Here is a 25250-nt window from a genome sequence, read left to right as displayed (position 1 = left end):
TTGCTCCTATGTCCTTCATTCCCACTGCTGTCAATAAGATTAAACACTGCACTGGTCATGTCTCTCTACTTAAACTATTTGCAATATTTCTAACAGAAAATAACTTTGTGCACATTACAGTTTTTCTACTTGCTCGTACAATCATCCTTTGCCACTGCACTTTACTTTATAACATTTCTATACAAACCACTACAGTTAAACATGTATATAAAGTACATACTCAGCATTTTATATTTATTTATTTTATATATATTCTATTGTCTTATTTTTATTTTTTGTATTCTATTGTCTACCTCATTGACTCTGACCTGCCTGCTGCTGTAACAACTGAATTCCCCTGGATCAATAAAGTTTTATCTTATCTTATTTTATACATTCCTGGATTCAGTGAAAGGTTAAAAGGGATAGTTCAAAAATGACAATTCACTCACCACTATGTTGATGGAGGGGTGGGTGAAGTGTTTGAGTTCACAAAACACTTTTGGAGTTTCAGGGGTAAACAGTGTTGCAGCCAAATCCAATACAATTGAAGTAAACAGTGACCACTCATACTGCTCCTGTGCTGTCACCCAAGTATCCAGAAGCCCGATTTTCAAATTCAGCTAAAGACAGAATCATTTACACCATGTTTTCAGTTTAAATGTTTGCTGTTATCCCCCCACGATACTCTGTTATCCTCAACATATCAGAGGATCAGAGGGAACATCTGAATCAAATCAAATATACTTTATTGTCCCCATGGGAAACATTTTCTTTAGCCAAAGTGCTACAGCAGTTACAGAACAGTACATCGTACAACAAACAACAAGGGAAGAAAAACAGTACACAAGGACATATCCGAAAGAATAATAATGCAGAATAACAAGTTGAATATTGCACTAAAAAGGAAACACTACAAGGATATAACTCAGAAAAGATTAAAAAAAAAACAAAAGCTTGCATTAAAACTTAAAAACCATGTGTAACATGTGCCAGACACAGTGCAAAGGTTATTGAGATGCATGGCCCAAGATGTTTCCTTAGTGAGTAGTGTAGGGAACAAGTCTGACCACAGAACCTTCATAGATGGTCTGATGGAAAGCATAGTGCTTTTTGCCCATCACCTTCATCGTCCGCTTTAACTATATTCCCAATTTTTGATTTTAGCCGGCCTGTGAGAGTGCCATAGTGCAGATGACACCGTTAGTTGAGTTTGAATGTCGGGGACACTTGGATGACACCACAGGAGCAGGACGGAGGCATTCCATGGGTTTTATTTTCTAAATTGTTTTTATAGTTTTGAATAAATTACCATTTACTTCTATTGTATTGGATTTGGCTACAATGCTGTTTACCCCTTGAAAAGTGTTTTTACACTCAACCACACCCACCCCTGCCTCAGCACAGTGGTGATTGGAGAATGCGTGAGTTTTTCATTTTTGGGGTGAACGATCGCTTTAAATGTCGTCATCGTGACTGACAAGGCACATTAGCCAATCAGCGCCCGTCGTCCGCCCACGGCCCCTGCGCTGATTTCGGGAAGGGGCCTTGACTTGTCTGGAAGCACGAACTCAGGAGGACGCGACTCCACTATTCCCGCGGACCTAACCTCACTTTGTTCCTCCTCTGGACTCTGGATGTTTTTCTCGGGTTTTTTTTTTTTTATTTTTCTATTCAAACAACCGACGAGCGACTGTTTAAATCGGACCCGGAACTTTGGTCGAAGCGTCTGATGCGCTGAACGAAACGGAAGTGACTTGCCAGCTGTCTGGCTAATCTTGCTAGGTGAGTAAATACGTTGTTGTTGAAAATGTCCCCATCGGACAAAAAGATGTCCGTCTTCTTGTCCGGTCAACACAAGCACACGTTTGTCTGCGTGTCCTCGCCGTTGTCATGCGGGGACACAATCCAGCTGCCGTCGGCTCTGGTCAGCTTCAGTAAACCAACAGGCTAACAAGCTAATGTCAACGAGCTATCAAACTTCATCCGTGTTGTAAATACAGGAAGATGGACGCTTGCTGGTTGGATTTGCGTGATAGAAATTAAAAAATAAAATGGTTTAATGTTATAAATATGCTGACAACGGCGCCTTTAACTCAAAGGACCCGTTCTACCGATTAAAGTTCGAGACCATATCAATAAAAATACTCAATATCAAGTGTTGACGAGGGTAATATGTGTTTCAGATTCAAGGCGATTGAACCAGAGTTAATTACAATTTGTTTTTCTCTCCATCCAAACTGTCTCTACTGGAAAAGATTGAAGTAGTGAAACCGAAAGCTCTTTATAAAATGTGCAGCCATTCTTTTGTTGCAATAATAATAATGATAACGATAATACTAATACTAATAATAATGATAATAATATTCTTTGATGCTCGGTTTATTGGCGGAGGGCAACTAACATCAAGCTGCATTGCCTACTGTGTGTTCTTCTTCTTCTTCCCCCCCCCAACTTTATTTTATTTCGACAGCACCTTTCAGAACAGCTGTTATAAAGTGTTTCACATATTCAGATAAAATAATAAAAATCTTTATAAAGATTTAGTTAATGAGATATTTGAATCTCTGTATAGAGTTCAAAATTTGACCACTTTTATGTGCAGGCAGTGGTTAAAGGGCATTGGAGTGGTGGATTCATTGTCAAAGCAAACAATAAAACATGAGTGGAGATTTCACTTAGTAAATCGGAAGCAAAGTTAATAATCATAGAGAACATTGTTAAGGATTGGCAGCGTAGGGATGACATCTTTATGCAGTACAGCAGGAAGTGAAGACAGCAAAAAGGAGCACCAAAGTGCATTTTGACTACAGGCTGAGGTTAGGACATACTAGACTCAATAATACACTGCGCTTAATTGACACACACCCAACAGGGTTATGTCAAAATAGAGTTAGAGTCAGTGGAGCATGTAATGCTTCACTGCAATAGGTATGTTGGATAATGAGACAGTAGTTAACATGTTGGATAATGAGACAGTAGTTAACATTGGAATAGGGAGTATTCTCTATTATCTGAGGGAGACAGGATTGGAGAAGAATTCAATATGGCCTATATAACTCTGATTAACCAGTAAACAATAGGTAGCCACCTGCCACTAGATGGAACAGAGGAGGGGGGGAAGCTATCAGATAGCAAGGGTAATAAGAGATACAGTACTGAATGGGGAAGAAGAAGTAGGATATTGAAACACACAGTGGGTGGACGGCAGTAGTGCACCTTGACGTTGTTTACCACCTGCCAATAAAGAAGAAGAAGACGGATACAATTATACAACACCATTATAAGGAAGTTAGTTTTGTCTCTGTAGATAAACCAGGTAAACCACTGGGACCCTGCCTCCAACAAGGATTGCTTTTAAAATAACTTAATCTACTTGAGCTAATGATAATTTTCCCTGTCAGTTAATGTACCTGTTGTTTTCTTGATTCATTCATTTTGTTTTTGTGAAATGTCATAAAATGATGTAAAACCATCGCAATTTTCAGTAGTCAGGTTAGTAAGAGTTTTTGAACCCCAAAATAATAATTTTATTTTCTAAGAGACTCACAGAAAGTGGTAGCGGCATATTTGGGAATTTATTGAAAAATATTAAAGAAAATTAATTAACAATCAAAATATAGGTGTTTATAGAATGTGAAAGAAAGGGAAAATATGTGCAACTCTCACAAAATCTGGCATTTTGGTAATACCAATTAATAAGTTGATTTGTGATCATTTGAGAATAACCATAGATCCATCAACAACTGTAGCACCACTCCTACCTGTTACATCAATTTAATTCTATCAATCAATCAGGGCATTGAAAGATACATTTAATCTGCATTTGCATGTTGCACCAATGTCTGACTTATAAACATAATACAAAGCATTTTGCTTTTTACCTATAACACTTACAGTACCTTTTTTTTCCACCCAGTCAAATATAAAATATTTCAAAGGAGACAGTGACAGTTGAAACATTAAATTACCAGAAATGACAAGTAAATGAGAAACAATGTAAATATGGGTCTATGATATGAAATGTTCAATGTATGATGATCAAAGTTTAATATTTTTATCTCTCCAATTTTTAAGTCTGCATGCTCATTCCAGTTAAAGGAAACTGTATTTACCATCATAGCATGATATAGATCGTCACAGAGCTCTAGGTTACTGCTCACGTAGGCTTTTCTTGAAATAACCCAAGTGACCTTTGTGACAGTAAAGTTTTATCAGCCTATTGTTTGCCTACAGTTTCTTAAGTCAGTTACATTGGGCCAGTGGCTTTGTGGAAAGGACAAGTGATGCACATTTTGCTGAAATTACTAACACAAATTAAAAGGTCATGTTCTCGCCTTATGAAAAGCAATTAAGATTCTGCTTTGACATTTTTTGCCTCTAAGTCTCAGTAAAATCACTTGTTCATGTTTTTTCAACTGTAGAATTCTTAGTTCAGTGCCAGTACAATACGCTAGTAAATAAAGTAAATATAATCAAGACTAGAAAAACACTAAATAAATACAGACCATTAGCATTTACATACTTGGAGGTGTCCACTTGGGATTGGATCTGTCAGGATGTATGTGAATCCCAGGTCTGAAAAGTTTGGCACCTATAAAAGTGAAACTGGTCTAACATCAGCTGGTAGTTCAGGTAGTCTGTTTGGTACAGAGACACAAAGGTATCGTTTGGTACACAACAAAAAGGAAATCCTGTCTGAGACCAGTGATGGTTTTTTCAATGTTCTGACTGTGGGTTCATCATACAAACAACTGATGATGTTGAGGTATAGTTGGTGTTAAGTATGTCACTGTTTGGCTCTGGATATGGATGCAGCATATTTTTCACTGTCTTCAATATCATGCTAGTGTGTAAATGCATTTAGTTAGTAGATGAATTTCTGGACATGTTTTTATTTTGTATTCCCACAGACTGTATAATTTGAATCTTCTTTTGTGAAATGTATGATGTGCTCTGAACGGTATCAGTACGAGTCATCAGGTTAATGATCATTGAACTAAGAGTGCACACAATCAATACTATAGCCTTACGCAGCGTACACCCATTTACACAGTAAGTGCCATTTATAAACTGAGGTTTAAACAGGCTTTCTGCTGGACATTTACTCCATTTATATTTATACCTTTTTACACAGTTTCAATAATATTTCCTCTTGACACATTTTCCTTTATGAAAATAACAGCTATAAAATCCCTACTGAACTCTATCAAACAAATGAGTCCCTCATAATCTCATGGACCCATTTGCTGATGTGTTAAACACGTCCCCTGCAGTACTCATCCTTGATCCACATAGTCATGGACTTATTTACACAATTTAATAAACCACTGGTCAAAAAAGCATAATCTCTTTTTATAATGTCATGACCTTAAAACAAAATTAAATAATGACCCTGTATGGATGGTGCTTTGTTCAATATATTTTGAAATAGGACAGTGAGCATATTTCCAGTAACCTTCCCCTTTCCAGTAACCTTCCCCTTTCCTCCGAATTCTCTTACTTCATGTAGTGTCTGAATGCCAACTTGGGGGGTAATGGAGTTGAGCAGGCAACTCTGTGGAAAGATGAGGAAGTCCAACAAGAGGGCTCAAATCTCCTCTTCTCCTACTTCCTCTTGGGGCTTGGAGATCCACTTTTACACACCAGAGCTCCAGCTTGAATACTTCAAAGGATGCTTCACTGTTGAGGAACTCTGTGTGGATGCTGCCAAGAAATGCTGTGAGTAACATGTTGGCACAATGTCATGCTTTGCTTTATGACTTAGTGTTTTTGTTGCCGGTGGTGACGGCATTGTCACTGCATTGTAAAATGTACTGTCATTACAGTTAATTACAAGTAAGTGTCCAATTTATTTTGTCCATCCATATTCTTCAAACCAGGTTTTATCCATCATTGCCACTTTTAATGCTTTGCTGTTGGTCAGCTCTAAAATGGACACATTCATATCCACCATTAAACAATGCCCCGTGCCTGGTCCTAGATCGATCACTGTTATCGCCAACCCATTTGAACATTTATTACCATCTCACCTTACAATAAGCTACAATTTGAATTTCCCTACGGGGATTAATAAGGTATTTCTTATTATGATTCTGAATAAGCAATATTGGCATTAGTAGCTTGCCAGCCTGTAAGTCAACCATCGATTGATTGACCATGAGCACCCGTCACTTACTCTGGCCCTCTTGACTTAAAGGTCCAGTGTGTAGGATTAAGGTGAAAGGGATCTATTGGCTAAACACGTTTTGAGTTTTTTTGACAACTCAAGGCTAACACACTTTCTTTTTCACTTTTGGAAGGGGAGGGTGAGGTGAGGGGTGTTCAGCTGCAACATGCAATCTCAACACTAGATATCACAAAATTCTACACACTGTACCTTTAAACGGCACATTCCCCCATTAAAATACATTTTGAAGCATATTTCAACAAAAATATATCAGAAGAAAATGATCTAAATGCAGTTTTAAGTGCAACTATTAAGCTGTCAACATGTGAAATAAAGTGTATTAGATTCTAAACAATATGGACAACATGGCTGTTAGACAATTGACAATTCCCCTCAATAATATCCCATTACAAATCAAGTTACTGTAAAGCTAAACTAAGTGCCACTTCAGAGGCTCTTTACAGGAAGTGTGCCCAGCCATTAGTAATGTTACCGGGTTGTCTCACTTTAGTTAACTGGGCCAAGATTAAAATAGTTTCATGGGTTTAAAGGCTTACATTAATGATAGACATTTACAAGAATTCTCTAAATCCAGGCTCCTAAATTTCAGTCGATGTGTTAAACGCATGTATATCCTTCTCTTTATTTAGTTTTATGAGAATATAGTTTGCCGTTGCTTCTACACTTACTCTTTGGACAGTGGCTGAAAATCAGTGGTCACAGTCTAACACTTGGTCTGAATATTGATTTCTTTTCTCTTCCCTTTCTCAGCAATCTCTCCCTTGTGCCACAACCTATTTGCTCTGTACAATGAGGTGACAGGAATATGGTACCCTCCCAACTATGAATTCAAGGTCACAGATGAAACCAGTATCAAGTTGCATTATCGCATGAGGTAAGAATGACATCACAGCAGAGGCTGACTACACTAGTGTTGTAACCATAAAATCACCTCTTACACTAAAAGCAAAATGCTGGAGGTACTGTTGTTTATGGAGGGCACACTGCTTGACTGTATATCACTTTGTAACACCATTAAAAACTGCTGATTATACAGAGTTTTTGAGGCTATTGATGGGTTTTATAAGAGTTGTGACAAGCCTGAGGGGGAGGATTTGATGAGGCAGACAAGCAGTGTCATATTTGCACCTGACTGGATTATTTTAAAGCGAGTAAAGTCCCTCCTCAGCAAATCCATTCTGCATGCTAGTTGGCAGGAAAAAAGCTCATCACTGTGGTGTCTGTTGCATTTCCTCTATCTCTGCACTCTGCTTTGACAATAGCTAGTGGAGAGGAAACGCGTGTGCATAGAGCCGAACTGTGGTGTATGTTGTGTGTGTATTCGTGTCTATAGTCTGCGTACAGTGGGGCAGTCTTTCAATCAAGGGTATTTTGTTCAAGTGTTGATACACATGCAATCTGTAGCATAAGCAAATGTACAACACAAACCTACAGAAGGATTCAAGTGCCAACTGGTTGAATTTCTGTTGGCATATACAGTTAATCTACTGAGCCTGTGAATTCGTCCATTTACCCGAATTGTTCTAACAAAGACGATGCCACACCAAAAAGAACGATGTCTTGTTTAGTCTGTTAGAAAACAAATCATTATCAATTTCAACTAAAGACAAAGTATAATTCCTGTTTACAGTACAGGTGGCATTAGAATCTCTCATCAAACGCTAAAATCTTGTCAATGTCGACTCAAGGTCTACCTCATTATCTATGACAACTTGGACTAGTTGGATTCAAATCATAAAATGTAAGAATAATCCATATTATTTCTGTTAACCTGTCTTCTGTGTCTCTTCTTTGTCAGGTTTTATTTCAGAAATTGGCATGGCACCACTGAGGGAGAGTCTCCAGTTTGGAGACACTGCATCAGTAAACTCAAAGGAGATAAAAATAGCCCACAGAAAACGCCAGAGGGAACGCCCCTGCTCGACGCTGCATCCCTGGACTACCTGTTCGCCCAGGTGTGCCCCTGCATTAGGTTTACATGGATGGAGGAATATGTTTGAATTCTTAGTTTAGGGTAGAGGTTAGAGTAAGGCCATGGTGTATCTTGTTAAAGTACTCTCAGTTTCAAAGCTTAAAGATCAAGTCAGTTTTCAGTTGTGTTTTGAAAAATCAGTAGCTTGGAGGACAATATTCATAAGTGCGTTAAGGTCAGCTATAGACAGCATACCATTCAGACAAGTAATAACTGAAAGTTGTAATGCAATAGGAACATCTAACAAATTTATGGAATCGTCAGTAGTTGTTTTAAGTGTCTTTGTTCACTTGTGTTATCGCTCAGGGCCAGCATGACTTCCAGAAAGGATTAATTCCACTGAGGACGTCCGATTCAGAGGCAGAGCAACATGAGATAGAAAACGAGTGCTTAGGCATGGCTGTGCTTGCCATCACTCACTATTCCATGAACCCGGCCATTGCTTCCAATGAAATCAGGTAACACACACACGCAATCACTACTGTATGGTGTGGGTTCAGCACACTTTTGATTAAGATCTAAAATGACACATTAAAGAGAGATGATGATATGAGCCCACCAGTTTCGTCTTGGGAAATTATTCATAATCCGCTCGGTCACTCCAAGTGTCTTTTTTCAAGAACAGATGAATGCATAGCCCACACGCACATGTGTCCCAAAAAAAATGCATTTGCACCTCCTCGGGGGGAGAACAAACAAACACAATCACTCATGTGAACTCCTTCCAATGGTTCTACTCACATATTGAGTAGAATAGCTTGTCCTCATTGGTGTTCTTTTTAGCCCAATACCAGCAACAGAAGTAAAGCAGAAAGGAGAATAATTTCCATGATATATTGTGCACATGGGACACCACACACAAAACAGTTATTTAAAAAAGAGTTGCTACATATTGACAAACTGTTTTTGAGTCCATAATTGTCTTTTCTCTTCTGATCCCGACAGCTACAAACGTTTCATCCCGGAGTCCCTGAACCGCAACATCAAGCAGCGCAACATTCTGACACGCATCCGCATCAACAACGTCTTCAAGAAATTCCTCAGTGAATTCAACCGCCGCACGGTCAAGGACAGCAACATCACGGCGTACGACCTGAAGATCAAGTACTTGGCCACACTGGAGGGCCTGACCAGCGGCCTTGGCAGCGAGCTGTTAGAGCCCATCACGCTCAGTGTAACACGGGAAGGAGATCTCATCAGTGAAGGAAACAGTGGTAAGTTTCCAGAAGATGATACGGTTTGAGTTCACGGTGCCACAGTGGCAGGTTTGTCGCATAGATTAGCGGTTTGAGTGTTACTAAAATTAAACAAGATTATAGATGACTCAACTATTTGTTCACCAGAATAACATCAGAAAGAGCCCATGTAGTAATGACTACCGGAAAACTGGGAAAATAAAAGATCATCGTCAGTTGGCAGGATGTAAGAAGATGTGGTTGCTTCTCTACCGCAAAACTAAGATAACACCTGGTGTTTCTTTAATATGATCCTGCTGCAATATTTGAGCAAGCTGTTCTGGATGTTAGTGCATTTAAATATTTTAATGTTATGTTTTGATGCTCTTTCCAGTTTACTACAGCCAGAAACAGGGGCAGAACCAGAGCCGGAATGTGGTGACGAGCCACAACATGCAAGTTTTGGTGACTGGTACCACTGGCATTTCCTGGAGAAACAAGCCTGCTGTAAGTGAAGCAGTCACCTATTGTTTTCTCAAAAATGTGAAAAACTATACATATTTTCATTTTCCAGCCTTTGAAATATATATTTTGAGTGAATAAAACTCAAAGCAACACTATGAGCTTTGCAAAGAAATTGATGATTGTTTAATATTTCTTAGACTGAACAATGAATCAATTAACCTTACTAATTATTTCTCATTCTGGTTATGTTCTAGTATAGTATATTTTAAGCATTTAGTTATACTTTTTCATTGACTCTTGAGCTGACTACTTAGACATAAAAGTGCAAATTATGTAAGACAAACTTGGCGAGGGTTATTACAGTATTTTCAAAAGTGAAAAAAAAAAACAATTGACAGTATTTGAAAATATCCATGGTGCATTTTCCTGTATAACCTTTAACTGTGTGTATCTGCTATGTTTACCCTAAATATAGATGTCTGTGATCTCCAAAGAAAAGGGTAAGTCAAAGAAGAACAAGCTGGATGGAAAACAGAAAAACAACACAAAGAAAGATGCAAATGACGGCTGGGTGGTGTTCTGTGACTTCCACGAGATCACGCACGCCGCCATCAAAGAGTCAACAGTCACCATCAATCGACAGGACAACAAGAGGATGGTGAGGCAGACATGCAAATGATACAAACAGTTGATAATAACCAAATCTTAAGAGTTCACAACCAATTTGAATAGGAAACTGTCATTTACAACATGAGGGATTCAACTGCCAATTTCTTAAATTTTCAGATTTTATTGTACAAAAAGTCCTGGGGCTTGTTTTTTCTTTTTTATATTTCTCTTCCCCTTTCTTTTCTCTTTTTCAGGAAATGCAAATGGCTTCCCGGGCCGAGGCCCTGTCCTTTGCGGCCCTTGTAGATGGTTACTTCAGGCTGACAGTTGACGCCCACCACCACCTGTGCAAGGAGGTGGCGCCTGCCTCAGTGGTGTACAACACCGAAAATGGCTGCCATGGACCCATCAGGTTTGTACTGGCTGTTTTATTGATGGGAACCTGTGTGACCTTGTGTCCGCACACTATCTAGCTGGTCTTTTTAGACACCATGTGTCACTGACTTTAATTAGTTTTAGCTGTTACCCTGTCTGTCTGTCTGTCTTTCTGTCCGTCTGTCTCTCTGTCTGTCTATCTGTCTGTCTTCTACCTCCCCCTGCACGGGCATCTCACACTGCCTTATATTGTCATCCTCCTCATTTAGTGTTAAACTACCTTTTTTAATCAAGCTTTCCGTGAGACCCATTTAAGGCCTAAATGTTGTTATTGTAGATTTATATCTTAATCAATCCCTAGAAAGGAAAGAACAGAGAAAACCTAAGTAGAAAATCAAAGACAGGTCACAGTGAACTTCACTGTATTATACATAACACTATAATAGTATTAACATGCATGCTATCTTCCTCTGAAGTTTTTTTAAACGTTTTTTATTTATCTGTTTTACTCTCTCCAGTACGGAATATGCCATCTACAAGCTGCGTCAAGAGGGCAACGATGAGGGCACCTACATACTGCGCTGGAGCTGCACTGACTACCAGTACATGATCATCACTGTGGTCTGCATTGAGGTAGTGTGGACTCAAAAAAAAAAAATCAATGATCCTCTAAATAGCCACTCATTTCCTTTCATGCTACCGCTCTCTTCCAAAGTCATCCATCCATGTAACACTTCTTTTGTCTCTTCCCCTTCTCCAACCAGATCGACCCGAAGGAGTCTCGCCCCGTGCACCAGTACAAGAACTTTCAGATTGAGGTGATGCCTGATGGGTACTGTCTGTACGGCACCGACACATTGCGGTCCACTCTCAGGGAGCTGCTGGATCACCTGGAGGGCCAGAGTCTTCGCACAGACAACCTCCAGTTCCAGCTGCTCCGCTGCTGCCCCCCACAGCCTAGAGGTAAATTGAATGCAGCCACAAACATGGAAGTGTGACAGACATGGTGATTGTCTGAAATTCAAATAAAGACACATACCTTAATTCTCCGGGAAGCCCTGCTTTTAAAGGACTTTAAGTTATTCAAAGCAAATTAGCTGACTGAAATCTTATGTTTTGCATCTCTGTAAAACATACAATATGAATTACTCTTAAGTTTGTTCTTACTATTCAGCTAAGAAATATTTTGTGATTACAAAAATAAGAAATGAGTACATCTGGTCGACTTTTTGGAAAAAAACATTTAATGCTATTTACCACCCAACAGAGGTCACCTACACTACATATGCTGTAAAACTAAGATTTGAAGAAGTGAGGACAAAGTCCCTTCAAGTACCTTTACTGCTTTAGAGCAAGTTATTTATAAATACTGATAATGCCTACACAACAGTTTGCATGAAGGTGATAAATGCCACAGAAGGCTAAGAAAACCCTGCTTGCTCTAGCACCTATCTATATCATGTTCACTCCACCTCTTCTACATGCACAGTTGGAGTAGAACAGAGCACACCTAACTGATGTTGGGTGGAGTCAGAAGTGCAACCGACTTGAACCTTTCAACTCACAGATATCAGGGAAAAAAAACTTTGTTCTTTCGCACTTGGCATCAATAAGTGTCACCATAGACATTTGTGGATAGAAGTGAGAAAATGAGAAGTGAGAGGTGTAAAAATAGGTGTCAAAGGCACTTTACTTTGGCCCGGGATGCACTTATGTTCACATTGCTATGATCGTGTTATGAGATACATGTTAATCACAGATCTGAACAGTGCCAAAGTGTATGTTTGTGTAACTAGCTGATGGTAAGAAGAGCTGTGGTTGTGAAAACAATGTGTGTGTCAGGGAGGAAATGTGGTTTTCTGGAGTGGGAACTAGCTCTAGCACTCTAGTTTACTTCACTCAGGGTAAGGTTGAGACATGTGTGCATGGATGTGTTAAGCTATTCCATGTAAGTTTGGGTGTTGAATGTTTTTTTTATCATATGAGTCGTATGAGCTCCACAACACTTTTGTACTTTGGAGGATTTTGGAGGACCCCAAACTGTTTAGTTTTACCTGTTGTTTTGGGGACTATGCTTAATTCCTAACTCTTGTGAAAAATAATGTTAAGCAAGTATGTAATGGAAGAAAGGACTGGTGGGTTTGGTGCACATGTGTTTCTAGAATTTGCGTTTTTCAAGATAAGCAACTTTGAAAGAAGAAAACCATTCTAGTCACTCCAGTCTTAAATTCAAACTAAATGTTAAAGGTTGGGTCTTGATTGGGTCAACTGTTCCTGCAGTTTAATATGTAATATTCTGTCGTAGCTTGTTTGGCTTTTGCATGAAAACAAAGAACAGTGCTCCTGACAGTGAACATTTGGTGAGGCTGATGGAGTACAGATACCTTTTAGTTCCCTCCCCTTGGAAACCACACAGCGCTGGTTTTGTCACAACATTAGACACCCACATGCACATATAGTGTTGCAACAGACAATTTAACTTTGTCCTCCCACACATTGCTTTGCCTACACAACAAATAAACCGAAACAGCTGCTGATCCAATGTGCATAGCTGTTCATATTGTTACCACATTGACGTAATTGTTGAGTTCTTGTTTTACCACATGTAAACACAGTTTTGCATTCACTCTGAATATCAGTGAGTGTCTACATTTGGCAGTGCAGCCCACACACACACAACCTATTGTCAACCTCATTTCTGCTTTTATCGTTCACTGAGTTCATTGTTTTCCAAATCAATTGAACCTTTTCGACTCAGCAACAATGCGAGCAGGTGTCACCGTCTCTGTGAGGGATAACACAACAAACCATTGTTATCAGAGAAGAATATAAAACACAATCTTTCTTGTGAAAAATGTCCAGCAGTTATTTGAATCACCATCATGTCAATATGGCCATTTTTTTAAATGTGTGTGTTTGTGTTTGTGCTGCAGAGATTTCTAACCTGCTGGTGGTCACTAAAGACAGAGCTCCGGCCCCGCAGAAATCCATGCAGGAGAGTCAGCTCAGCTTCATTCGAATTCTAAAGGAGGAGATTGAACAGGTACGCCTTCTCCACTTCAGACCAGTCTCAATGTTATTATGATATTATTCTGGCATTACAGGACGTTAAGATGTAAAATGGGAAGTCTATTGTCCATATAATGAGTAGCATATAATGATTGTCACTGCATTTATAACATGACAGATTAAGCCTTTGGTTTCCTGCATGTTATACTGTCAGGACAAGAAGTATTTAGACAGTTACAGTTCTTCTTATGAAATTAAAGTGTCAAGTCTCAGCTTTAAGAACTGTGAAAGAAGTGTGTGGGAGATAATAGTAAATATCGCTCTCTTTTTTTGATCCTCCTTTTGTCACTCCACAATGACAGACAGCTCCACCTCAATCTAAGAATCTGTATTAACTCTCCACTCTTGTGGGTGTAGACATTTTATGTAATACTCCATTTCCTGTACACCCTGCTGTGTTAACCAGGAGGAGCACCTCGGCCGTGGCACCCGGACCAACATCTACTCGGGCACACTGCGGGTGAAGAGTGAGGAGGATGAGGACGCAGGCTACTCATCCTTCCAGGATGTCAAGGTTGTCCTGAAGGTGCTGGGTTCTGGACACAGGGACATCTCATTGGTGAGACACACTCACAGATACTGTTCACCTTTGTGCAGCTGATCTTATGAGAACTTTGACCACATTTTTACCATCTAATCATAAGCTTCTTCAAACAACAGTTTTTGTTATGTACTTTGTATTGAATCGTATTTTGTGTTGACAGGCCTTCTTTGAAACAGCCAGCATGATGCGACAAGTGTCCCATAAACACATCGTGCTACTGTATGGAGTGTGTGTTCGCCACCTGGAAAGTAAGTGCGAACTTGAACAGTTTTTTGACACGAAGCCCGCAAAATGTTTACTGCACATCGACACCGGCCCTCATCACCAAATGCTCTTGAGTTTTATTGTCTTTCCAAGTTTACATCAACTTTAACATTTTCTTTCTGTGTATTGCCCATCTTTTTCATTCTTGTCTTTGTGTCGCATGTTAAAAGCATCATCAACACACCCACTCGCTCGCTGTGATTTCTTGGGACATAATCCTGCTGTATTAGATTAGATTAGATTCAACTTTATTGTCATTGTACAGAGTACAGGTACTGAGACAACGAAATGCTCACATGGGCTCATTCAGGAGCTGGCAAAAATGAAATGAAAAAATAATGCATGTCTGAAAAGAGCAGCGTAGGCATTTTAATCTTATGGTGTGGCTCAACTTTATTATGACACTTTGTTATGTTTGTTTCTTTGTTACAAGATATCATGGTGGAGGAAGTTGTGCAACTCGGACCACTGGATCTGTTTATGAAGAGACAGCAGATTCAGCTCAACACCCCATGGAAGTTCCAGGTGGCCAAGCAGCTGGCCTCTGCTCTCAGCTACTTGGTAAGAGAGGAGAACACACTCACAAGTTATAGGACGTAATGTTATCAAGTATGTTCTGTAATTACAGGCACAATCGTAGGCCTATATATTCAATATAATCCGAGGATATGATTGTGAATTAATATTTCATTTTGTGCGTTTGTAGGAGGACAAAAAGCTGGTCCATGGTTTTGTGTGCGCTAAGAACATCTTGTTGGCCAGAGATGGACTAGGTGCTGATGAGGGAGGCCCCTTTATCAAGCTCAGCGACCCAGGAATACCAATCACAGTGCTCACCAGAGAGGGTGAGGGGAAACAAAAAAAACCACACCCATGCACAGACATGCACACACACACAGACGAATGCTCTGTTACTAAAAGTGAAACCTAAATGCTTACAAAATAGCGCTCATGGAAGAATTTCATAATAACCAATTTCTTTCCTAATCAGCTGTGAAATGAAAGTACAACCAAAACGTGGACAACTTGTTCAACATATGTAATAAAGTTCAACTCAAATAATTTGGACAATTGATTGGTTAATGTTAATTCAAATGAATTCTGAAGTTCAAAGAGACAAATATTCTCTGAGACAAAAGGTCAATAAAAACAAATTAAAAAGCTCATTAAAATAGTGAAACTGCTTTGATTGTGATAGAACATGTGGTAAACACACTGACATTGATTGAAGGTTGAGACTCACATGAGTCTGATGACTTGCCTCATCAAACAAATTCTAAAAAATGCTTCATGTTCATCCCATTTTAGCCTTTTACTCTCACCATGATAAAGGAAGCGGAGGAATAAATCCTGGATCCACCCGTTTATCCAGATCTGCTCCAAACTTTAATGAGTTCTTCTGTGGGCCATGCTCCACCACTCTGCAAAATTGAATGAAAATCCGTTTAGCAGTTTTTGAGTAATTCTGAGAGAAACACAAACAGATGGCAACATAATGAGATTCTTCTTTGTAATGGGCAATTTTAGGTTTTTTTCCCCCTCGCACTCTTTTTGTCTTGTGTCCTTTAAGTCATCCTCTTCGCCATCAGTGCAGTAAAAATAAAAACCTGTTGAATAAATTAGCAAAAAAAAGAACACTTCCGCAGATTGTCAGTAAGAGGAATTTTATTTGTCACAAAATCAATAACACTGTGCTGGGCACATTTCCCCCTCGGGTCGTAATTTGGTTTTGTAAAAGCTAAATCTAAGTTCAGGGAAGAAAACACAATAACATCATTTCTCAGATTGCATTGTTCCCTTCAAATGGCCGCCTCATATTTCTGTTTATCTATTAGAGGAAGAAATCTTGTGCTCTAACACACAGTGTGGCTGGTACAGATGGATTAGCAAACCACAGGGCCAGGCGGAAACGTCCGCCACCGCTGCACTCTCTCAGGAATACTCGCTCGGTTCCCAGAACTCTTTAACATTTCTTCTTCTGTTTCCAGCACAAGTCTTCCAGTTACACATTGACGTCCTAGCACATAGATTTGATTGAACACATAGTGGAGAAAGTGCTCGGAAACCCACTGGGAGCACTCTTCCTCTCTTCCCAGCAATCTCTGATCACTTTGCACAAACCCTCAAATCTATTCATCCCTTTCTCCCTTTTCTTTGTGACCTTTCTCTTGTCTCCCCCCTTACACTCAATTATCTCCTTCCCCCTCTTATTTCTGTGTCCACTCAGCTCCTTCAGTTTCTTCCCCATCCTTACTCCTGTTTCCCTCCCGGTCAGTCCAGCTCTTTTCCTGTCTGAGATGCGTGCACTTGCCAATATACACCCCTAATCTGATATTGATCTGTGGAGCCAAAGAGCCATAGAGGTTTGGCCCTTCTTCCAGTCAGTGACATACTTTTACAAAGGATTTTTAGACATGGTCAACAAAGAAGGTCAATCAACATATTTAACCAAAGACCCGCCCAGTAAGAGCTGTTGTGTATTTTACTGTTGGTTCCTGGCACATTGAACATGGTCATAGTTTATAAGCTGACATCCACGCATTTGCACCCTTTACTTAAAGGTACAGTGTGTAGAATTTATCTAGTATTGAAGTTGCATGTTGCATCTGAACACCCCTCACCTCACCCTCCCCTTCCAAACATGGAAAAAGAACCTGTGGTAGCCTTTAATTGTCATAAAAACTCAAAAGGTGTTTAGTTTGTTCAGTCTGGACTAATGTAAAAAAATGGCGGCCTCCGTAGAGAGGGTCCCCTCGATGTAAATATATAGTATTTAAATATACAGGAGCTTTTCTGGGGTAAAGAAAACTCAATTCATATAATTTAGATGAAACGAACTAGTGAAAACATCATGAGGATTATTCTACATTTAATTTCTGCCAATAGTTCCTTTTCACCTTAATCTTACACACTGGACCTTTAAGTGTTTAGCATAGCCAATTTGTCAGCATGTTATCAACGTGATTTTCCTCTTAAAAAAAGGTTTTTGGGCCAGAAATAAGTGAGGCAAACACCTCTGACATTTCTTTCATTTTTAAGGTGTACTACACAGGACTTTCCTAAAACAAAGCAATGTATATATTCATTAAAGTAAAAGTAATTTATCTAATAGTGGATATAATTCCACAGTTTCTAAATGATAATGGGACTGAAGGGGGATTTCGCCTAGATTGCAGTATAAGCTAGAACTGCCACTGTCTGTATATACGACATCTATTACATTTGTATTGTAAGAGTTCAAAACAGAAATATCCTCCACACATATAATTAGTGTCAGAAGAATAATTCCTGTATCAGGATCTGCTCTAAACTTTAATGGGTTCTTCTTTGGCTCATGTCTCACACGTTCGCAAAATGTCATGAAAATCGGTCGGGTAGTTTTCGTGTAAACTTGAACCAAAATATCAGTTTTCTTATTGATTTACTTTTGCTCATGTCAACTTTGTTGCCCTCTCCAGAGTGTGTGCATCGTATCCCGTGGATCGCTCCGGAGTGTGTGAAGAACCCCTCTGCCCTGAGTATCGCAGCTGACAAGTGGGGCTTTGGTACCACACTGTGGGAGATCTGCTATGATGGAGACGTTCCCCTGCAAGAGAAGAAACTTACAGAGGTACCACACAAGTACCCCTCACGTGATCTTATGTAGTCAGTTATACATCTAATCTAATCTCTTGTTTTTCAAAGTTAATGGCTCTTTTTTCACCACTTACAATGATCAATAATCACATTAATTCTGTTTGTATGCATCGCCTTGTTTAATATGTGTCTCTCTGTGCTGAGCAGAAGGAGAGGTTTTATGAAACCGAGTACCAGCTGCCCACCCCGGACTGCATAGAGCTGGCTGAACTGATGCTGCGTTGTATGAACTACGACCCCAAGAAGAGACCTTTCTTCAGGGCTATTGTCAGAGACATTGACATGCTGGAAAAAAAAGGTATGTGTGAGGTTAATGTGTGTGTACTGTGCATTATATACATATAAAGTATTCATATGGAATTAGATCTGTGCACATGTTAAGTAAAACCTCAGGCAGCATCTTGTTGTCTGCTGCCTTGGTGACAAACTGGTCTGAACAACATCCAGAGGTGTTAACCATTAAGATACGATCAAACAGTCCCTGAATGCACATGTTAGAACAGGTACTACTTGAAAAGTCTCTGCTGGTGATTTCCGTTGGTGTGTTTTGCATGTTTTTGTATCTCACCTCTCGACAGCCTCAGAGGCAGTGCAAACAGAGTTGTTTACTCAACTCAGATGCTCATGAGGAAGTTCACTGGGTGCACAATCACAGTTCTGCCCCTGAGCTGGGCCCCACAGCTTCATAGACTATGTTCTTCCCCCTGCTGGCCTGAATTGAATACTGCAGTCACTCTTATTAAAATAAATGCATATCACCACTTGACCATCATATATTCAAATCAACAAAACTGACACCAAACCCCTTAAATAAACGTATCTTTTTCAAGATGCACCCCAAAAGATCATACAAACTGTTTTGTAACACAGAATGGGTTTAGCTTGAATAATGACTAAATGTAGCAATTTATATGGAAACCAGAACAAGTGAACAGTCACATAACCACAGAAAGATTTTGGTGGAAACTTTGACGTGTCGACCACAATAGACTTCCTATGTTGCAAGTATGCTTATGTTGAAGAAAAGACGCTGCGGGTTTATGCATTTGTTTTTTGTTTTTTTTTCATTTCTCAGAACCATCGTTCATACCCAAACCTGTACCTGAGGTGGACCCAACGGTGTTTGAAAAGAGATTCCTGAAGAAGATCCGAGACCTTGGAGAGGTAAAGTGTGCCTGCGTTGCTTGTGGGTTCATCTCTGTAAAGCAGATCTGACCTTATTTTATTAGGTGTGATAAAACTGACAATTTGCCAGTTTGTAAGTTGAGAAAATTACCAATTTGTTAAGCTACATTGGTAAAATACATCTATAATTTAACTTAGTAGTCTGAGTACTTTGGGGGTTATGGAGACATATTTTATGGTTCACTTTAGCTTACTACTGTTAAAAATAAATCCCCCCAGGAGTATTAGCATTCTTGTGGTCTTTCATGTCCTAAAACGAGCTGAAGGGATGAAATACATCATTATCTGTAAAACAAAACAAGAGCAGATGCCAAACTGAAGGAATCTATAAGAAATAACGAGATCAGAGCTCATCATGTCTAAAGTGATTCAAACGTCTCACCTTCCTCACTTAGGGCCACTTTGGTAAGGTGGAGCTGTGTCGCTATGATCCTCGGGGAGATAAAACTGGCGAGCTGGTGGCGGTGAAGTCACTGAAGCCCGAGAACCGGGACGAGCAGAGCAGCAGCCTCTCGACAGAGATCAACATCCTGAAGGCTCTCTACCATGAAAACATTGTCAAATACAAGGGCATTTGCCAAGAGGAAGGTAAGATCGACAGAGTCACTGAAATGTCTACCTATTGCCTAAACAACACCACTGTGATGTCAAAACAAAATTCAGCTCACATTTGCTTCAACTATTATTCTTTATTTGAAAAGGGACAATGTACATCGATCAGCACTCGTACAAATGTAAATTGAACAGAGGTAGCTGTTAGATTTCCTTGGCACTCCCTTTACTAGATGTTGAAAGGCATCATGCTGCTATTTAAACAAATAGTGTAACAATAATAGAATAGGTACAATAATGAAACAGCATACACAATTACATTTAGACAACACAGATTCATTTGTTAGTGCACAGTCCTGGTCAAATAGCATCAGTAATGGCATTTCTTAACACTGCATTTAAATACGATGAGTTCTGTCTAATAGACGGTGTTAGTGAATTCCATTGGTGTGATGCGCTGAGGGAGAAGACCGCCTGCCTGAATGCAGTTTTACTAAAGCATACTTTCTCTTAATGAATTACCGTCTGTCACTGTGAATCTGTTTACAGGGGGTCACGCCATTAAGCTGATCATGGAGTATCTTCCACTGGGCAGTTTGAAGGAGTATCTGCCCAGAAACAAAAGCAAGACCAGCCTCAGCACCCTGCTCAGCTACTCCATCCAGATATGCCAGGTAACACAGCGTAGTGCAGCACGTTCGGTTGTGTGATCACAGTTAATTCCTCATGTCGTTAGTCAGCTTTGTTTATCTGCACAAAGGCTGCATTTCAATCACTCTGAATTTGTGGATAGTGACCATATAGTTTGTTTGTGTGATTTTTAAAGGGAATGGAATATTTGGGATCTCAGAATTACATCCACCGAGACTTGGCTGCCCGAAATGTGCTGGTGGAGAACGAGAGGACAGTAAAGATCGGAGACTTCGGCCTCACCAAGAGCATCAAGAACAATGAGGGATATTACACCGTCAAGGACGACCATGACAGTCCAGTTTTCTGGTGAGTCAACGGGCAGGTCAGACATTCACGGTAGAAATGTTATCTCTCAGACTCGACCGTGACAACTGAGATCTTACTGTGAAAAAGAAAAGTTGAGAGGACACTCCATGAAATGGGAAGTTACAGAATGAAAATAAAAATTGTGAATCATTTTCTGCATTTAACTAACTTTTGGTTTCTGGTGAGCGTTTACATTGAGGGAGGATCAAAGGAAACACGTGCAATGAATTAGGCAGCGATGAGGTGATGAACAGAGAGAAGAAAAGAAGAGAGAAGTATCTTCGAGCAAGTATTCGGTTGAGATTATTCGAGCTAGAACACTCATAAGGGATTCTACATTTTAGAACAATTGGCGAAGCAGCTGTATTTCATATTTTAAACAAAGTGGAGCATATTCAGCAGCTGAAGATGCAGATGTTTTTCAGGAGTTTTTAGAGATCATACCTAAGAGACAGTGAATAAAAGGCTTCTAAAACACAACTCTAACAGAACGATACTGTAACTCTGAATGTGTAAATAAGGATCTGCTTGTTGAAATACGATTATTAAGTTTGTATGTTTTGTGTTTACAAGCTGCAGTAACTTTCTTTATATAATTAGATGGCTTTGTTTGGCAGAATTTAATCTAAATGACAAAATCTGAACTTGGTTGCAGTTGCTTCTTCCCTCGGTATTACTTAGTGTGTCTGAGGTTGTGTTATGCTATACTAAGTAGAACTCTGTACATTAAGGTCCACGCTCATATGCTTCATGTTGTTTTTCAGGTACGCTCCGGAGTGTCTGACTCTCTGTAAGTTCTACCTTGCCTCAGATGTTTGGTCCTTCGGGGTGACGATGTATGAACTCATCTCTTATTGTGACTCCACCAAGAGCCCGATGACGGTCAGTATGAAGCAGACACACACACACACACACACACACACACACACACACACACACAGCCCCGAGTAAATTCCTAAGTGAGCCCATGGAAAAATACAGCGGGCTAATGTCTAAAATTCACAGCGAGCGAGTGGATGTGTTGATGACGTATATTAATATAACCCAGACGAAGATGTCAAACTGGAATTACAAGATTTAAGAGTTTGTTGTGATGTTGGCAGACTCCTGTGTTAATGTGCTGGAAACTAAAATATTTGATTTCCACAGTGGAATTTCTAAGTCATGCTCTTCCTCCTTCATGCTCCTCCCAAGTGCCACCCCCACCTGAATGTTACTGACATTTTCCTGCTGTGTTCTTCACATGTGAAACACAAACTCCGGAAAATGTCCCACCTCAATATTCTCGTTCATATTTGAAAAGAGCTCAGGAGAAACTTAATCAGTTATAGCTCTGCACTCATCAGCCGTTGTCTTTTCCAACCTGTCCCTCTTCCTCACCCACGCAGCTCTTCTGCGGTATGATTGGTCGAACTCAGGGACAGATGACCGTCATCCGACTGGTGAAGGTGTTGCAAGAAGGCAGGAGGTTGCCATGCCCTGAGAGCTGCCCTGAGCATGTAAGAAACCGTCTTCACATTCCCAACACGAACTCATTACAACAAAACTGCTTTTAGAAAAAAGCTTTTACCTCTGGACTTACGGAGTCTGTGTTTGACAGGTGTACGAGCTGATGCGCAAGTGCTGGGAGCAGTCGCCCGACCGGAGGATCACCTTCAAGTGCCTGATCGAGGAGCTGAGCAACATGCTGCAGGACCTCCAACCGCAAAACAACTTCTGAATCTCACGTCCTGTTTGAGGTCCCGGGAGTCACGGGGACTTTTGCATGCAGGCTTGGGAAGAGATGCAACCGACAAAACTGGTCACAGATCAGCATCTGCTTGTGCAATTTCACTTTACCCAGAGACGGAGTCAGTGCTTCACGCAAAGTCGCGCTTCTTCACATATACCCATAACTATCATTTTAGTCATATATATTTTTTAACATTTTCATTGGATGGTCTCTTATTCTTGTATTTTCATTTGATTATAGTGGATGAAACAAGTTATTACTCGTTGCTAAATGTGACCTTATAGCTTCCAAAAGGAGTTTCAAGTATATCTTACACATTTACCTGTCTGCATTGTGAGAAACTCACGTCGACCTGTCACTTATATATATTCTATGAGCTCGGGCAGCGTTGATAACTCTCACTGATGGAGGATGGAAAGAAGGAACTTGAGCAGAGAGAGGAACAGTTTCAATGCTCACTATTACATTACTTTTGACTTGTGCGACTGTAGATGGAAGCCTGAGTGGATCACTGATGAACTGGTTGAGAAAAAGTGCTGGAATGGACAAGAAAGAAAGCTGAAGATGGTTTTTTTTCAGCATTTTGTTTGTTTCATGGACTCTTTTTGTTTCAGGAAAAGAAAATCACCTGAAGTTTTTTTCTCAGAGCCATGAAAGGGTCTGTGATAAATGTTTAGATATTCTGTGCAGATGTGCTGAGCGATCCTGCTTTGTTCTGTAAGACTCTTCAGGTGTCAGACTCTGACAGAGTAACCAATGTGAAGAGAGTATCTTGAGTTGTAGTCATGTTTTAAAGCGGATGTTTAATCATCAATATTCCGATTAACCTTCTACATTTTCTTTATTTGTAATAACGCCTGCCTTACTTGTGTTGAAGATACCAAGAAAACTGTATTTGCAGAGAATCAGTTTTAAAAAAAGAAAAATCAAATCATTTTTATTTTACATTATGCCTAATCGTACTATTTAATCATACTTTTTTCTAATAGCACTATAAATAGAAGTCTTCAGATGTAGGAGGATGAATGTTAGAGGGATTTGTATTTTGAAACAGGTGGAACCTTAAAAAAAAAAAAAAAAAATATGCATATGGTTATTTAATTCTCAAACATACAGCATTTGTGTCGTTTAGGAGTGACAGATTAAGATAAGAATCCCCCACTAGAGGGCAGTATAACTTCACGTTTCTTCTCCACTACTTGTGTGTGTGTGTGTCTTGTGTTGCAAGAATCAGATCCAATTGTCAAAATCAGAGATTAACCAGTGGCGATTATTAACATGGCATTTTATTTTCCAGAGAATTTTATTTCTTTCATATGATATATTTGTTCATTTTAATCCGTCAAATTTTTGTTTTAATCCTCCAATATGCCTAGAAATGTATAAAAGTGTATTTTAAATATGTACATGTTGTAAGCTTTGAGCAGAGGGGTATGAATCTGTTTTAAATTCATAAGTATGTAGCTGTGAAATGTCGCTCGGTCACAAAATACAAAAATGGTCAGTTCGGTTTAACACAACTCGTGACTTTTACTGTGAATGTTGGCAAAATGTAAAAACAACAAAAAGACACAATTGCGCTTCAGTCCACATTTTATTTAGGAATGTAAAAGACAATTCCTTCTGCTCAAAATAAGAGAAAAGAAATATATTTTTCAAAATATAAGACAAAATTAAGAATTATGGAAGGTAAAAGTATCCATAAATACACAATGAAAAAATAAATAAAATCAGTGTTTGTTTTGTTCTCTCTGTGTCAGTCCAAATGCAGTATCATTGTTATCATCACCATCGTCATTATTATTATTATCATCTACTGAAAACTCTGTTCGATATATTACAGGTGTAAGCAGACATGCTAAAATTGCTCTAGAAATACCTTATTCACAGTAAAACAATATCAATGTCAGTATGATATAAAATCTTTGCAAAAAATCTACAGTATATTTCAGGTCAGAAAAAAAAAACCCACGTACTTTAAAAGCAAAAAACTGTTACCAAAACGAGAAGCACGGCAAATCTAGATTTATCTACAGCCATTAAAATGTGTCTGAAAACTCAGATATACTTCGGTATTGCAAAGCTATGTGTTCAACACACACACACACACCACGTGGATTTGTCATTCACTATTGCAAAGTCCAGCCTCCCCGCCGACCTTATGTAATATTAGTACTGGTCCATAGGTGGCCAACTGACGCTTAGAGGTGACTCCGTTTACACAAGAAGAGAAAAATCTGGAGTTGAACCTGAAGTGATTCCACGACATTTGTGTTAATCCTACAAAAAAATATCACAGCTAAACTAAATGTAAGATTTTCCTGTTCTGGTAATAAATAAAATCTTCAGAGTCAATATCGTACGTCCACTAACAACTAGAGATCGAATAAGAAGCTGCATTTACACAGCAATATCATTTATCTCGAAGACTCGGTGGCGTAAACTACAGTCGGCTCAGCGATGGGCGAAGATCACCAACAAGACTCAGCTTCACGCTTCAGCTT

General features: G+C 39.4%; 1 protein-coding gene across 1 annotated transcript; it reads left to right on the top strand.

Moving 5' to 3' along the window:
- Positions 1–1465: 1465 nt before the first annotated feature.
- jak1 (Janus kinase 1) lies at positions 1466–24494 on the top strand. Its single transcript, XM_020098452.2, has 25 exons — positions 1466–1764; positions 5492–5700; positions 6920–7043; positions 7968–8124; positions 8448–8599; positions 9087–9355; positions 9711–9823; positions 10257–10439; positions 10645–10802; positions 11284–11398; positions 11530–11728; positions 13699–13808; positions 14241–14393; positions 14539–14626; positions 15076–15203; positions 15349–15487; positions 18101–18252; positions 18426–18576; positions 19354–19442; positions 19859–20051; positions 20565–20689; positions 20842–21014; positions 21779–21896; positions 22403–22513; positions 22615–24494. Exons 2-25 carry the CDS (start codon positions 5499–5501, stop codon positions 22732–22734), a joined length of 3522 nt encoding a protein of 1173 aa, XP_019954011.2. The 5' UTR covers positions 1466–1764; positions 5492–5498; the 3' UTR covers positions 22735–24494.
- The last annotated feature ends 756 nt before the right edge of the window (positions 24495–25250 follow it).

Source organism: Paralichthys olivaceus, chromosome 3, assembly GCF_024713975.1.
Source record: "Paralichthys olivaceus isolate ysfri-2021 chromosome 3, ASM2471397v2, whole genome shotgun sequence".
Lineage (NCBI taxonomy): Eukaryota > Metazoa > Chordata > Actinopteri > Pleuronectiformes > Paralichthyidae > Paralichthys > Paralichthys olivaceus.
The sequence above is the reverse complement of the archived record's forward strand: the minus strand, read 5'-3'. Positions and strand labels throughout refer to the sequence as shown.

Excerpts from the sequence above, each read along its gene's own strand:
- jak1 (XM_020098452.2), top strand. The coding sequence starts at position 5,499 with ATGCCAACTTGGGGGGTAATGGAGTTGAGCAGGCAACTCTGTGGAAAG. Across the intron at positions 15,204-15,348 it reads CCTCTGCTCTCAGCTACTTG|GAGGACAAAAAGCTGGTCCA; the intron begins GTAAGAGAGGAG and ends GTGCGTTTGTAG. Across the intron at positions 22,514-22,614 it reads CTGAGAGCTGCCCTGAGCAT|GTGTACGAGCTGATGCGCAA; the intron begins GTAAGAAACCGT and ends TGTGTTTGACAG.